Here is a 17148-nt window from a genome sequence, read left to right as displayed (position 1 = left end):
CCACTACATGCCAGGCACTACTCCCAGTACTGGGGATACAGCAATGAACAAAACAGAAATATTCTTCCCTCCTGAAACTTATTTTCTAAGTAGAACCAGATAATTAACAAGTAGACAAATGAGTATATAATAAACTGTCACTAAGTGAGAAATTGAAAAATAAAAGTGTAGATATTAAGGATAGGTAAGCCCCGAGGAGCTGTGTGGAAAGAGTGATTGGAAAGGATCTCTTAGAAGAAAGCTCTCTGAGCTGAGAAATGAATGATGTGGAAGAGCAAGTCCCATGAATGTCCAGAGGGATGATCGTGTGGGCAGGGATGTCACTCATGTGCGTCAACCTCTCTCAGCAACAGACTCCTTTAGAAGAGCTGCCATCTTGATCTGGATTGATGGCTTACAGTTTTGGGTTTGGTTCTGTTTTGTTCTGTTTTGTTTTTGTCATTTTCTTCTCCTCACTCCTTGCTGTGGGGATTCTGAAAAGGCCAAATCACATAAAAGATGGGGAACAGAAAAAAGAAGAAAAGTAAGAAGGCTACAAAATACCAGATTGCTCCTCTGAAGAACAAAGTTTCTTAATGCTCTTTAGAATTACTTTGATCGGCTTACATTAGGAAAACCCAGCATGAAGGAAGACCTGACGTTGTAAAACCAATAAATTAAGACATAATTACAAAAGGATTCTCCTCCAATCCCTTTATTTCACAATCTCCCATGGAACATTTAAACTGTGATTTGATTTACTCCTCCCGAATTGCTTCTCACACACAACTTTTTAGGAACACACCTCTATGTAAAGGCATAAGCGAAGAACAGCTGTGAAGTTGAGCACCCTCCTGGGTGCCGTGCTCACTGCCAAATTTGTCTAAATGTCATAAGATTTGCCTCACTTACATCCTGCCACCTGGAACTGCCTCAAGCAGCAGGATTACAGATGGCAAAACTCCTTTAAGGCAAAGTCTTCTGGGCTTCCCCCCCCGCTTTTTTTTTCTTTTTTTTAAATTTAAGAATAGCATTGTATCAAGCTAATTTAATGCCCTGCGTAGGACATACATGCTGACTGGCTATGGAGCTGAGGCTCTATTGAAGTGTAGACAATAAGTGTAAACCCCTGAAATTAAATCCCGAAGTGAAGAAGATGTACTTCCTATACCTATATTTATAATTGTGTCTTAATTAGTCTGACATGTATTACATAAAGCATCAAGCTCCTATTGCCTTTCAGATAGGGGTGCTATTGAGAAGGAGCCAAGGGATGTGAATCCCAGAGAAAGAAATAGCATTGTTGATTTCCATAGCATGAACACTGGCCCATCACTTTTTAGTGACTATTCAAAAAATTATTTAGAGTTGTAGATCTTATTCACATAGAGGATTATTTTGGTGTTTCCATTTCAGAACTTTCTTAATCAACGGAGATTTGGATATTGAGGAAGGCCATGCTTATATTTTAGATGTCTGCACATATATTGTCTTCATACTGGGCCTAGGTTGGAGGTGTGAGAATCCAGACTTATCATCTCGTTATGAGAAAAGCTCTAGTCATATTTTCTGCCAACCAACTAGTCAAAATCATTCCTTAGTCATGGTTTATCCCCAGGTAAAAAGTATAGACAAAAAGTGCAATTATAACCATGATAACTCAAAGCAACAGTATTTTGCACTACTTAAGAAAAAAAAAACCTTATAAGCAACATAAGAGTATAGCTAAGTGTTTAGGCTATGAATTCAGATTGTCTTACAGCTTTCTCACTTATTACACCTCTGACTATGCTGTTTTCTATCTCTCTGGGTGTCACTTTCTTATTACAGAAAATGAAGATAATTAATCAGAGTGTGTAGTCAAGAGTGAAAAATGTAAATCAAATGAGATACTATGTCTAACGCTCTTAGCACAGTGCCTGGTACAGTGCATGTACCCAATAATTAAATATGTTATAATTATTATTCTTATTAGCTGTATCTAATTAGCTAATCTTCACTTGGATTCATTTCTCTGTGGCATGAACCTTTATATGTGTGAAGGTTTGATGAGAGTTTTTTTTTTTTTTAATTCCCTTAACATTTCGAAAGCCTATTTGTGTCTGTTATCAAATTCTGGTGTCTCAGCCTACCTTAATAGTTAAGTATGAGAAGAAGCATATTTCCACAAAGGTATATAGACCAAGTCTTTTTTTAATAAATAATGTAACGGAATTCCCATAGAGTGGTGTTCCCATTCAGCAGTGATTAAAATGTGAATGTCTGCGTAGGTTGGTCTTACCACTCCTTCCCATGTGCTCCAGTTCCAGGAAAACCCCGCCTTGTGATTAACCACACTCAAATGAATACTGCTCTCATTCAGTGGCACCCCCCTGTGGACACATTCGGACCTCTTCAGGGCTATCGTCTAAAATTTGGCAGGAAAGATACGGAACCACTCACTACTCTTGAGTTCTCTGAGAAAGAAGATCACTTTACAGCTACAGACATCCATAAAGGAGCATCATATATCTTCAGGCTCTCAGCCAGAAACAAAGTGGGCTTTGGGGAAGAGATAGTGAAGGAGATTTCTGTTCCAGAAGAAGTCCCAACTGGATTCCCTCAAAACCTCCACTCAGAAGGCACCACTTCAACCTCCGTCCAGTTATCCTGGCAGCCACCTGTCCTGGCAGAGAGAAATGGCATCATCACCAAGTATACTCTTCTGTATAGGGATATCAACATCCCTCTTCTTCCAATGGAGCAGCTTATTGTTCCAGCTGATACCACTATGACACTCAGTGGCTTAAAACCAGATACCACATATGATGTAAAAGTACGTGCTCACACGAGCAAAGGGCCCGGGCCATATAGTCCCAGTGTCCAGTTCAGGACACTGCCTGTGGATCAAGGTAGGATTTGTCTGCTTATGGCCTTCCTCCTTTAAAGGAATGTCGGTCTTTGGAAATCAGTATTTTGAAGCTATAAATTACTGATCGGACCATTAATATTAATAGGTTCAGCAAAAGCCAAAAGGTAAAGTATGTAAAACTTAATATATTTTGGATGTCTTAGATTTTGGTTATAGAGTGCCAAGCAAGTCTGGCTGACAGCACCCCAATGTTCTCAGGTAAGGAAAATACAATATAGGTAACTGAATTGGAGAGAAAAAAAGAGATCTTTATGAGAATGGGGTAGTGAAATGAATGGTCTAAACAGGTAGGCAAATCACACTTCTCTCTCTGATCAAAGTAGACGGCATCTAGCTTAAGCCCGATGGTCCATGGTGGAAAAGGACAGGTCATATGTTTTTAGGAATAGTGTAAATACACTGTTTTTCCTTTTCCAGCAGTGTTTGCAAAAAATTTTCATGTCAAAGCAGTAATGAAGACTTCAGTGCTGTTGTCTTGGGAAATTCCAGAAAATTATAATTCTGCCATGCCTTTCAAAGTAAGTTGTTTTCTAATTTGTAAGATATCATGGGTAAAACCGAGCAGTGGGGGGACATGCAGTTTACCTAAGTTACTTAAAAAGCATACACACCGCTTTGATTCAGCCACACACACTTGCTTTTCTCCTTTTTGGTTTCCACTTGAAAGATGAGGTGGGAGCTGAAACCTAGGGGTGGTATCACTTGTCAGTCACCTTGTAGTTCCAAGACTTTTTATGTCTAAGCTAGTGCTTGTGTTTTTCCACCAGAAAAGGAAATTCACATGGCTTCTACACCTTGAAAATGCAGTATCCTGGGATTTAAAACATTTGTTTATTGGCCTGAATTTTTTATATGTTTTAAATTTGCAATTGAGAGATGTTAGCAAGAAGTGCAAGTCTATGAAATAAAGAATAGAGAAACATTTTGAAGGCAAAAATGTACTTAGGAACAGGAATAGAAATGTTTAGAAAAAAGGTGGTGTGGATAATACATTGAAAACCTAGAGCATTTCTGCACAATTTCCATTAAGATTATATGCAAGCAATAGGTCAAATATTGAAAATATCATACATTTCTTTATTTTTGTAGACTTAGAAACGTTATATAATTATGCACTAAGAACAAAAGTAAAATTCATTCAATCTCTAGAATTTATGAATGCTTACGGGCTTACAAATGGCCCCAAATTAGAAATGACTTGACATGTATATTCTATAAACAAGTGCACATTAGTTTAGAAAGCATACATTGCCTCTCTGATAACCACATCTCTCTGACTGATTGTATCCTCTAGATTCTTTATGATGATGGGAAAATGGTAGAAGAAGTGGATGGCCGGGCTACCCAGAAGTTAATTGTCAACTTGAAGCCTGAGAAGTCATATTCATTTGTGCTGACAAATCGTGGAAACAGTGCTGGTGGGCTGCAACACAGGGTAACAGCAAAGACTGCCCCAGATGTACTGCGGACCAAGCCTGCCTTCATCGGGAAGACCAACCTGGACGGCATGATTACTGTGCAACTGCCTGAAGTACCCACAAATGAGAATATAAAGTAAGTCGATTGGAGGGTTAGGGCTGAAAGATAGAAATGCAAGTAAGCAAGAAGAGAAATTTCAACCTCAGTATTATAGAGGTTGTAAAAGATTCTATTGCTGTATATGGAGCAAAAGCTTCTTCCACATAGGCTCTCAGTTTTAGTTAAGCTTTATTATACCCCATTCTCGTGATCATTATAACACAGAATCTCATTAACTTAACACTAAGTATTTTTTATGTCCCAGGAATGATGTAACTTGAGATAGACAAATAGAATGTGGTCCTTACTCTAAAGGAGTTTATGTCATTGTATACAGAATAAGGTGGCTAGTTGAATAACTCTAATAACTCTAATATTTGGCAAGTCTTATTATAACGGTGAGGAAGTCTTACAAAGTATTATGAAGCCAAAGGAAACTTTGGGAAATGAGATAAGCAAAAATTGTACATGACACTGTTGTTGTTTATGTGTGCAGAAAGGAGACATTTCAAAAGTTATAGTTCAGGATGACGTTGGAAAAAACATGGAAGTTAGAAAATACAAGTTTTCTGTTTTGGATGGAGCACAGTGTAGAGTCCAGTGGGCCTGAAGTGAAAAATTAAATCCAGTCAATTAAGTAGTTGATTGGTTGAATATAGTTAGTTGATTTTAGCAGATACATTTTATAATCAGTATAGCCAGCTGGTTGTAGCCAAAAGAAGAAAAAAATATTTTCACAGCAGTCTATTAAGTATGAGTGTTGTGGCTGACCATGGAGAACAAAAGAAGATGTGGTCTCTGTCCCCAAAGAGCTACCATAGAATGGGGGACACAGAGAAATAGACAGATATTATACTAATATATTATGCTAATGATAGAGTTAGACTCTATCTTAAGAGAAGCCAACTGATAATGAAATGGGTCAAGGAGGTTTCTCATTTAATCTTAAAAGACAAATAGGACATATACAAAAAATCAGAGTGAGAAGATTATATGCAAGGGCTCATTAGTAAAGGTAGCAAGTTAACTTGTAAGGCCTGAACAAGAGAAGTAAGAGAGGTATGCAAGAGCCAACTTGCACTCAGAGCTTGGAGCTATACCGGTAGATGGTGGAAATTCCGTAAAGGTGTTTATGCAGGAGAGTTGCATATATCATCTATGTAACACCTACGTTTCCTTTTTCTCCATTTTAGGAAATATTTATTGGGTATCTGCTGCATGCTGGAGTTTGTGCTGTCTCCTTGCTTTCTCATTTCTTGTATCCCACATGATCATGTTTAGATGAAACTTGCTATGAAAGATTTGAAGGTCAAGCAGAGACATTTATACATAGTTTATGGATTGTTGGGACCTTCACATTTAGCAGCAATCTGGTGACATAATTAGGGCAGTTCTTAGGGAAGATGGCTCCTGAAGGCATATGTTGGGAGGATATTGGAGCAACATAGAGAAAAGTGTTGGGATGTCATTGTGTAGTTGGTTGATTCTAGGGAAATAACAAGATTCTGAAATCAGATGGTGATGAGGGAAATGGATGCAGAGGCAGACAAGAGCAGCAGTGTAGTAGGAATTGGTAACCACTTTAACTGAGGGATCAAGGCAGAGGAAAAGTATCGTAGATGACTCTGAGAATTGAGTTTGGGTAACAAACTGAATGATACTGCCATTCATCCTAAAGGATGAAAAGTCAGGAGGAAATGACTGCATTCAATTTTGTGTATGTTTTACATGAGATATCAGTGAAATACCTATTTAGAGATGTGAGTTTTAAGAAATTACTAGGATTATGGATAGAAATTTGAGAATCATTAACACAACAGCAATGTATTTATGGAAAGAGACAGAATCACTGAGACAGTGGGGTGAAGATATGAAGCAAAGATTATAAAGTAAAGGTCTCAGGAAGAAAAGAGCTAGTAGAGTACACAGGTACACAGCAGGATCTATTACAAAGTTAAGTGGAGCCAAGCCAGGGCAAGTTCATGGCAAAAGACTTTTCAAGGTGTGTACAGTCAGAAATATCCAAAGCTCCAGAAAATTTAAAGAAGATGACAGGGAAAAAAAATCAGCTATTAAAAAGTAAAACTGTAAACAAGAAGTTTTTAATGCAGTGCCATGGTTGAAATTTTAAAAAGTCTAATAATTGGTGACTTTTGACTTAACTAAAATCCATTCTTCCAGAGAAAACCTGTTATTATTTATTTGATGAAATAATTGGAGAATTTTAACCAGATGGTGGAATTTCCAAAAGATTATGACTAAAATAAATTCACTGAGAAATCAGATCTCCTTTTTTTGTCCCTTCTTCTTATATCATTCAGAAAACTGGAAAATGAGAATGGAATATTAGTGTAATTTTTATTCCAACAAAATTTAATATAAAAGTGAGATTCTGTTTATCCATTTTTGTTTAAATCATCCGTGGAGATATATATATATATATATCCCATCCTAGTGCCAGACAATATTTTAGGGATTTAGTAGAGATGATGCTTTCTTACTGCTCTTACACAACATAGTTAATTGGGGAACTTGGACAAGTAGAGACCATTGAAATGGAGTTTGAGGATAGGGGATAAGGGAGACCAAAGGCAGACCTCCCAACCCCAGTTATGTAACTCAGGGAAGGGTACTGGAGAAAGTGACATTAAAACTGAAGCTTAAAGAATGACAAGAGCTTAGCTGGTCTGTGGGAGTGGGGTTGGGGAGATGCTATTTCAGGCAGAAGACAGCCTTTGTGATAGCGCAGGAGCAAGAGAAAGACTAGCCCTCATTATTTGTCCATTTCCTCCCCATCCATGAAGACATTTCACCTGGCATCCAACAAACATGTATTCTATACCTGCCCAGTGCTGGGTCTCGGAATAGAAAGATGACTGAGAGAAAGCCCTGCATGATGGTGGTAGAACAGATACAAAAATAGATCATGTGAATATAATGGAGTCAGTAAGTACTGCCAGAGTTCCAGCCCAACTTGGGTGTCCGGGAGACATCTAGAAAGAGCTAATATTTAATCTGAGTCTTGAGGATGGGGAAGATTTAGAAAAGGCAAAATAGTTGCAAATAAAGAAGAAATGGGAAAGATACAGAGTATAAATTTAATCCATTCAAGGACATGAACTGTCTAGTCATGGAAAGAGCAATTAAAAGATGAAAATAGTATATGGTATAATTTGTAGTATTTGTTATTAGTTTTTGGGACTTAAGAAAAAATGTCTTTAGTGACTCCTTACCCAATTGATTGAATGCGTTAGGCATTATTGAGAAATGGCATTTTAGTCACTTGATGGTAGATTTTTGGTTCATTTTCCAACTTCCGAATGAGTCGAGAATATTGTAGAATATAGTCTATCTTTTAGTGCTTTTCTTTAGCTTGTTCAGTTTTCCTCTTTGTTTTATTTATGTACTTCCTCCTCCTATATTTGAAATGGGAGTCAGGGAAAAGAGGTAAAACTTTGGTAACAAAGAGAAGAGACCATTTCGAAACATAAAAAGAAAGCAAATAACTGTGGGGGGAAAATCGTGTTCGAGAAATGAATTAAAGATTCCCAGAAATATATTCTAGTCACTCTGGGGAAAAGAGCAAAAGACAAAACTAGGAAAGTACTTGAGTGGGAAATGTATCAGAACCATAGGAAATGAAAAGCAAATCTCCTGTTAGAAGAGACTTTTTAAAGGGATAATAACATAAAGCCATCCATCCTGTCTTGGTATGGCACAGTCCATTATTACAGGCAGCTGTGTGCCATGCTGTGCCACTTGCAGCAGTTGGCAAGTTAAGAAATTAGAAAGAAGTGTAGCTTTTTGTTCAGTATGCCAGGGGAGAAATGAGGAGAGAAAACAGGATTGATACCAGAGCTGTGGGCTGGGTTGCTAACTTGCATTTAGGTGAAAGCTCTTTAGAAAAATTCTTCCAGTTTGTTTTCCAGTAATACAAAATTTTGGTGATTGAAGGGCTGTTTTTATCAACAGACACCATGCTTTCTCATTTCTGGTCAAGGTAATCAGGAAGTCTTCATCCCGACCCCCAACTCCCCACCACCCGGAAACAAATCTGTCTCTTGTAAATGTAACACAGCCAAGGCTCATTGCTTCTGTATTCTTTCATGGGTGATTCTTGTGTGGAGAAGCGAGGGACCTCTCTCAGGGAAGGGCTATATTTCTTGTGAAATAGCCCTGAAGCACCGCCAGTTCTTCACCAGGAATTTGTGATGTTTCAACCTTCTACTACTTGGATAGATAGATTTAGGGGGCAGAATGCGAGTCAGAAAATTAGCAACTCCACCATTCTTCCAGAAGCAAGTTGTGACGAAGGGAACTTCCCTGACTTTATAGAGCAGGGTCTTACTCTGGGTGGTAAGGAAAAATGTACCACCCAGATTGCACTAAGGGATAAGTTGCCAGAAAGTACCCAATGTAAGTTAATTTCATAGTAATCATTTTATATTTATTAAAAATAGAAATGAATAAGAGCATTTTATGAAATTTTAAATGTCTTTGGTCTTACTAATTTGGCGTACAGGTTGGCCTACGTTTTTCCTCTTTTAAAGAAGATATTCTTGGAAGCATGGCTTACAAAGGTGCTTCATAAAATGTGCGCACCATTACTAGTTCAATGTATTAATGTATCATCTGTTTAATGTTTAATGAGAAATAATTCACTCATCACCTTGTTGTCAACTGTAGTGGGTAAAGGTTTAAACTTGTTTAGTGCTTTACAGTTTACTGAAGACATTTGAATGTTTTATGTAAGTCTCAAAATAACCCCGTGAGGTAGGTAATCACGCCACTTAAGGGTGAGTAAAGTGAGGCTCAGAGATACTAACCGGCCTGGCCACAGTCTTAAAGTTGATACTAAGAATAGTTCTAATAGTGACAGGGGGCTTACTAGTTGCTGCTCAAGGACATTGCACACAGTAACTGATGGAATCTTCTCAAGGGTGCTTCTCATTTTATGGCTGACAAAGTTTCGAGGTGGGTTAACTTGAGCTGGCCACACGAGAGCAGAGCCAGAGAGGAAAGATTTGAACCCAAGCAGTCTGGCTGTAAGCCTATATGTTGAATCATGACTTATACAAACCATGATTTGTTGGTCAGACCAAGACATTTTTTTTCTAGGACAGTTGATTAACCATTAAAAACTCAAGAACAAGTAAGAATGGGCAGAACTGCCCCCAGACAAACCTTAGAACAAGGAGCAATCAGACACACGTGCGGTCATAGATCATGGAAATGTGTCAGGTGTTATGGAGCAATAAGATCAGTAGATTGTCATGACAGTTGAGACAAGGGTAAAGGGAAGGCTTCCCAGAGGCCAGCATTATCAACCACCAGGTTACAAAAAAGGAAAATGAGGCTTGAAGCAATTAAGTAACTTTAGCTTGTCTGACAACACATAGCTAAAAAGATTGAAAACCTTAATTTAAACATAAAGACTGGAAAGATCATTCAACCTGCTTTGGGATTTCTATGGTAAATTAATTTGATTTAAACAATATATACCCAAGTAACAATGGCAAATATATATACACATATATATTCATACATATATAACTATAAATATATACATATATATGTGAAATTATGCAAGGAATGACATTCATCATTAAATTCTGAGACAGATTTTGACCTCCTGGTTAAATAATGAGTTTGAGAATGATAATACATTCTGCTAATACAAAAAGCCTGGCTGAATTTGAAGAGGGACCACCACAAAGACCAGAGCTTGCCTTCCCAAATAATTATATGGAGCTGGGCCCCTTGGTGATAACATATTAAATAAAATTAGTAAAACTTTACTTAATATAATTAAAATTCTGAAGGTTAGATTTAACCTATCTAATTAAATCTAATATACTGGGAAAACACAGCTTACTTTACAAGTAGTGAGAGCATTTGCAGATATATTGATTCTGAAGTTATTTATTTTTCTTTTTTTTTCTTTTTTCTTTTTTAAAGATTTTATTTTTATTTATGTGACAGAGAAACAGCCAGCAAGAGAGGGAACACAAGCAGAGGGAGTGGGAGAGGAAGAAGCAGGCTCCCAGCGGAGGAGCCCGATGTGGGGCTCGATCCCGGAACACTGGGATCACGCCCTGAGCCGAAGGCAGACGCCCAACGACACACGCTACCCAGGCGCCCCTGAAGTTATTTATTTTTCTATTAGTTTAATAGTTAAAGTCTATGTCTAAAAATGTATTTTGAGCTTAAACTTCAAGCTTGAGTCAGATAGGCAAAACATAGTGAAAACTTTAATTTTATCCATATATAAAGCTGATCTATACCCCAAAACATTTTTTTTCTATTTCAGGGAAGTTCTTTCATTTCGTATAATTTGGTTGATTTCAATTTGTAGAGTACATCTTAGCTCCCCATTTCACTTTCCTCTCATGTATCATCTTTTTTGTTCCTTATTATCCCATGAGATTAGAATAAGAATCATTACTACACTTGTAAAGAAAAGAACTTTTGCAAAAAGAGATATACTTCCTATAAACAGTATTTGGCCATGTCATTGCTGGTTTGGAGAAAGGAGAAAATGCTGGATTGAGATTGAGAGTTGAAAGTTCACGGAGAGAAAGGCTCTGAATATTTTGACTGCCTGATTTAGGGGACATATATGTTCCCAAAAGCTACCTTCTATTCCACCCACTTCTACTTTTCAATGGAAAAATAACTCAGTGAAAAAAAAGCAAAGATTGAAAAAAAAATCCAGGGAGTTTATATGTACGTTTGTTTTAGCAATAATTTCTAAATATACATATCTTAAATAGTATAAGATAATAGAAGACTAAAAATGTCCATTAAGACCATATAATAGGAGAAATTGATCTAATCAGAGAGGTCAGGAGAGTCTTATGAGACTTTGTGGCCTTTATACTAAGAACAATGAAAGTCCATTGAAATGTTTTAAAACTGGAAGTGGTACAATCAATTGTCTATTGCAAAATGAAAATTTCAGAGACTGGACTAGAGGTGGTTAAGTCCAAAGAAGAGCGAAAGTCGGGAGACAAATGTAGCATGATACATGGAAAGAGGCCGGATTGGTGGCTGGAGGGATAGGAAGAAGCAAATGGACTATTGATAGAGCCTGGAAGTGATAGGACTTGGTGGCAATGGATATGAGAGAGGAAAAGAGTTAAAGCAAATTGTCAGTGATAACACCTAGGTTTATAGCAAATGGATCATGGTGCAATGGTGGAAGATTTATTTTGGAGACATATCCTTTGTTTTGTTTTAACCACAGTAAGTTTGAGGTCATTTTGTGACATAGACATGAAGACATGGATTTGGAATTGGATAAACCTGTAGAGTTCAGAGGTGGCATTCTGGGATGAAGATATGAATCTGCAGATAATTTTTATCTAGGTGATAACTGATGCCCTGAACTAGAATGAGACCATGTAGGAAGAAGAAGGAGTAAAGAGAAGCCCTTGGCCAGATCTTGAGGAATTCTACCATTTAACAGCAAGGTAGTGGGTAATAAATCCTGTTAAAGAAATAAGGTTAATGTGGTGAAAGATGTTAAGTGGAAAACCAGGAGAGTTGAGTACAGAGAAATGGCTGAGAGTGTTTCATGGAGGGTATCATTAACATTTTCAAATTCTACTAAGAGATCACATAAGACAAAGGTCAAAAACTCTCATTTTGATGCAGTCCTACCTAAGCCACTGAGGACCCTGGCATGGGCAGTGTGGTGGGCTAATGAGGCAGGAGCTAGAATATAATTGGCTGGAAAGTGAGTGGAAGATGAGGTAATGGAGAACAGCAAGAAACACAGGTCTCCTCAGAATTCGAGTAAGGGATAGGATAGAGCAAGAAAAATGATTGGAGTGATGTGGCTTGTTTGTTTTTTAAACGTCAGGTATTTATACAGGGTTGGAAGCTAGTAGAATCCAAAGGGTAAGGAGGAGTTGAGATATATGAGGGTATGATATATAGTCAACTTCCTAGGAGAGTGGATGATAGGAACAAATTCAAGAAAGTGATTGGCCTTCACGAACAGAGCCAGCCCCTCTACTCTACCCAAAGGACAGATTATGGGTACATATAAGTAGCCTTAGAGTTTGGCAGGTGGAAGATGAGAGAGTTCTAGTCTGAATGTTTTTATTTTCTCTTTACATAGATATAAAGCTATCTTCTAGTGAGGAGGTAAAGATGTCTAAGGTGCGAGGCCAGGGGAGAGAGTCTGAGAAACTTGTTGTACAAAATGGAAGGATGAGCTAACTGGAGAAATTGTGGTGGGATAGCTAGGCAGCATTGAAGGCCTGAAGTTGCTGAGTATGAAATTTACAAAATCATTCTCCCCTGAGCATTATTTCTCAAGCTGTATGCAGCTCATTGGCTTCAGGCACAGAGAAGGGCAATTACAGATTTTAGCTAATGTAGAGTAGAAAATGTAGGCTCTAGAAAAGAAGAATCAAAGATCTGAGAGCCCTGGGTGATGCATGGTCCTCTCTGGAGCTTGAAATCACCCAGGATGATGGCACAGTTTGGGAGAAAAGGAAGACCATTGACCCTGGGGGGAAAAGGTGGGGGGGAGGAAAGAGAGAGAGAGAAGGAAGGAAGGAAGGAAGGAAGGAAGGAAGGAAGGAAGGAAGGAAGGAAGAGGAATGTTTCTGAAGAGGTTCGTAGATGACAAAAATCACTGAAAGAAGAGCATAATAATAAATTATAATATAGTAGCTGAAATATATGAGCTTCAAAAAAAGAGGCAGTTGTTTTTTGGCTTGCTTTTTGTTTTTAGCTCAAGGCGGGGGAGGAAAAAATACCTGGAAAAAGCAACAGTGAGCCAGGAGGGAAACCCTAGGCCCTCCATCTGAGGTGCCTGGGTGGGGGAGGGGCATGAATAAACAGCCACCACATGAGAAGCCTGTGAGGGAAGCAGGATTGTCAGGGGAAAACTAGGTTTCAGAAAAGGCAACGAGATGGGTGTTTACAAAGCCATCTTTCTTATAACACGGAGTTCCAAATTCCCTGTGCTACATTTTTTTCAATGAGTGAGAGCTGCTGTGAAGCAGCTCCACTTTGACTGCTCTAGGTGAATGCTTTGGACATCAGGAGACAGAAAACGCCGCGCGTATCCAGCCGCACTGTTAATTACTTGTTCTGGCAAAGGCTGTTCAATTCTTATCCCAGCCACAAGTTAAATGAACAGTTGGGGAGTACTGCAGAAGAAAAGAATGGATTCCTTCTTCATGTATAAGAATAGTAACTCAAGTATGAAAGCAGAAGAAAAATTAATAGAATTCATCATCTTAATCTTGATTTCCAAGATTCTGTAAGAGGACAATGGGAGCTCTCTGATAATGTTTCGTATCATTACTTTAGGCAAAGAGAAGCAGTCCTGACTTAGTGCAATTGGTAGTGAAAAGCAAGAGGTTTCCTGATGAGCGTGTTTATCAAGTACCTCTGCAGTGTTATTTTGTATGCTCAGTTGCAGCCCCTGTCATTCTTCTCCAGGCTCATTTAACATGATGGACTTGTTTGGCGAATCCTTCAGGTGGTAGGAGCATAAGAAGAGGAGGAAGCTTATTCTGGATCATAGAGTACAAGATACTGGCCTCTCTCACATACCCCATCTCTTCCTTCTCACCCTCCTTGATCATCATGATTATTGGTAGGAAAGAAAATGATTGGCTCAGTGATGTGATTCTGGGGGTCTGTTGATTAGTTGCTCAGAGCACCATGGAGAGAGGGTTCTAGTATAGTTGTCTGGTTTGACCTGAATTCTTGATTAGGGAGAAAAAAATGTTTGACAAGTTCCTGTACTTGCATATCAGGGAATGTCACTGAGTCCTACTTGAATAACGTAATTCAGATGCATTTCTCCCACGATGATGACCAGTACTAACAATAGTGGCTTGCGTCGGTTTGGTGCTACCTGCCACACACTGTGCTCTCATTCTTCAGAGCATACGACTGAGATTAAGGGATGTTAAATATCAGCCCAAGATCACACAGCAAGTTAGTGATAGAGCTTCAGGTGTGGGCCAGATGTATCTCCAGATGCCACATTCTTCACCGAAACACTCTAAAATAGCACTGTTCAAAATCATGAAAGCCACATGCAAAATCTTAAATTTTCTAACACTACAACAAAAAATGCAAAGAAATGGGTAAAATTAATTTTAATAGCATATTTTATTTTACCTAATATATCCAGAATATTATCATTTAACATATGGTCACTATTAAAAATTAATTGCTGAGATATCTTACATTTATTTTTCATACTAAGTCTTAAAAATCCAATGTCTTTAACACTGCCAACACATTTCAGTTCAGACTAGCCACATGTCTGGCTAGTGGCTAACATATTGGATGGTGCAGCTCTAAACTTTGTTTATGGAAACAGAGTTCTTAATCACAGGGTTTTACTGAGCTTTTTGCAGGTTTTATTTTGATGTAAGTAGAAAGAGGCCTTCCTGTGTGTGCTGTTGGTGTCTGTGATATAATGCGATGCAAGGTTGGTAGTAGCTCTCCTGCGGTCTCTTTTCCCTGTGTGGCATCCTTCTCTTTTAAAAGTGTGCATGTGTTTGTGTGTTCATTTTCACAAGTCTCCACAAAATAATAGAGTTTTTAAAGTACTTTATAATACAGAGTAAATGAAACAAAAAAAGAGCCAGACTATTGCCAAGGTTAAGATATTTATAGGTTTGTATCCCCTCACTATGTGTTTTAACTTGGGTCATCATTTAATCTCTCTGCATTTATCTTTTTGTCTGTTACCTGTCCTTATACAGTTTTTTAGAGGGCAAAATGAGATCTTACATGTAGTATAACACCTGGGAGGTAGGAAGTGATTGATGTGTTAGCTATTACACACCTATAATTAAAGTCCTTATGTGGTTACTACCAAAGATCAAACAGAGTCATGAACTATGAATACAAAACCAGGGTATACATTTTGTGGAAATTGCAAAACAATTTTTCAAATAGCCCATATCTACTTGGAACAGGTACCTTTATAGTTACTTAAATTTTGGTTGACTATTCTTAATGTGAGTACTCAGTTACTTTTGCCCTTCTTACACATTTATTTTTTGAGACCTATTTTGAAGACCCACAGGTAGTGATTGTCTCCAAATTTCTTCAGTATTTATCTTAGGGTTTACAATTTGATGGGTAGAAAACAATTACATCATTATATAACTGTTGTGAAATTGTGGGCAATTTTTATGTGTTTAATTTCTTACCCAATAAAAAGCATTTTAGGGATGTGTAAGTGAAATCATTGTCATCATCATCCAGACATTTGTATGAGCTAAGAGTAATTTCTATTATACATTTTCTTTAAAAAAAAAAACCCTTATAAATTGATGTCATAGAAAATACTTAGCTCAACAGCCTGTGATGCTGGGTTTCAGTATACTAAATTTGTATGTGCCCAGCAACAGGGTCCTAACAAACTGTTTCTGCTGTTTACGATACCTAATAAGAGCAGTCAACCATGGTGGCATTACTGTACAAGATCATTGAAGTCACACATAAATGTCTGCCCATGTTGTTTTTAAAATTGAATAAACAGGTGGTTATTTCTCATTGATGGATAAGTCACTCCATATCCATAATTTGCCTTCATTCACAATCACTGGTCTGTGGAAGATTTAAGGACATATCTGTTTTCTTTTCCCTTTGATCTAACCTTATTTTTGTCTGTCCATTCTTGTGCAGAGGTTACTACATAATAATTGTGCCTTTGAAGAAATCTCGTGGGAAATTTGTCAAGCCATGGGAGAGTCCAGATGAAATGGAATTAGATGAGGTAACTATGTGTTTCTTGGCTGTGTCTTTAATTAGTTATTTAATTTATTAAACATACTCTTCCTCTGTATGGGAGGAAGTCTAATCCAGGTGCTGACTTCTATATGGCTGGCTGGTCAGCTGGTTGGATGATTCAGTGCTATGGGCCTGATAACCACTAGGGATCCCAACAAAGAACTTTTTGCTTTAATTAAAAGACATTTAGCTGCAGTAAAGCTTACAACCAGTCTACTCTTTGTTGGCTTTAATATTTTGCTCCTTGCCCCTTGTAAAACATGATGCAAGGTGTGGAAGGCAAAGAGAATTGTCAGCAAAGACTTAATCGTCATTGTTATGAACCCCAAGGTCTGCTTCATTAGTGTAGTGGTAGCTGAAGCTGTTACAAATGCTAAATTGCAGTTTGCACCAGAGTTCAACATCCGACGTACTGTGCGTTCTTGACCAGTTTCTCACAAAATTACACTGATTAGCACGTTTGCCTTATTCTATATTTTGTAGGATTTCAGAATCAAGAATGTATTTAACTGCACGGACACACACACAAAAAAAAAACCCAAACACATCCCCAAATTTTGAGCCAAGAAAGAAATATAGGGAAAAAAAAAAAACAAACCCAGAACAAACACTAAGTAGTATGATTTTAATTTCTGAAATCTTACAACAATAGTAGGTAATTAAGACTCCTTTTGCAAAAAGAGCATTTGTTTTTGGTTTTTGGTTTTGTTTTGTTTTGTTTTTTGAAGTTGATACATAGTATGAAGAATAAGACCTAAATATTATATACTCTATTTAGGTGGGAAAACTGTGATCAGAAACGTTAAGCCAGGGGCGCCTGGGTAGCGCAGTCATTAAGCATCTGCCTTCGGCTCAGGGCCGTGATCCTGGCGATCTGGGATCGAGCCCCACATCAGGCTCCTCTGCTATGAGCCTGCTTCTTCCTCTCCCACTCCCCCTGCTTGTGTTCCCTCTCTCGC

At 38.0% G+C, this 17148-nt stretch overlaps 1 protein-coding gene across 38 annotated transcripts in view; it reads left to right on the top strand.

Moving 5' to 3' along the window:
• PTPRD (protein tyrosine phosphatase receptor type D) overlaps positions 1 to 17148 on the top strand; it is a 2142161-nt gene that overhangs the window by 1971245 nt on the left and 153768 nt on the right. For 24 of the 38 annotated variants that reach the window (XM_034663855.1, XM_034663876.1, XM_034663861.1 and 21 more), the window contains 4 exons: positions 2283 to 2870; positions 3308 to 3408; positions 4185 to 4444; positions 16085 to 16175. In XM_034663855.1, coding sequence (XP_034519746.1) covers positions 2283 to 2870; positions 3308 to 3408; positions 4185 to 4444; positions 16085 to 16175 — 1040 coding nt within the window. The remainder of the gene's footprint in view (positions 1 to 2282; positions 2871 to 3307; positions 3409 to 4184; positions 4445 to 16084; positions 16176 to 17148) is intronic. The other 14 variants (XM_034663858.1, XM_034663874.1, XM_034663869.1 and 11 more) reach the window with 3 other exon arrangements.

This window comes from Ailuropoda melanoleuca, chromosome 7, assembly GCF_002007445.2.
Source record: "Ailuropoda melanoleuca isolate Jingjing chromosome 7, ASM200744v2, whole genome shotgun sequence".
Lineage (NCBI taxonomy): Eukaryota > Metazoa > Chordata > Mammalia > Carnivora > Ursidae > Ailuropoda > Ailuropoda melanoleuca.
This window is presented reverse-complemented; position numbering and strand designations above follow the sequence as displayed.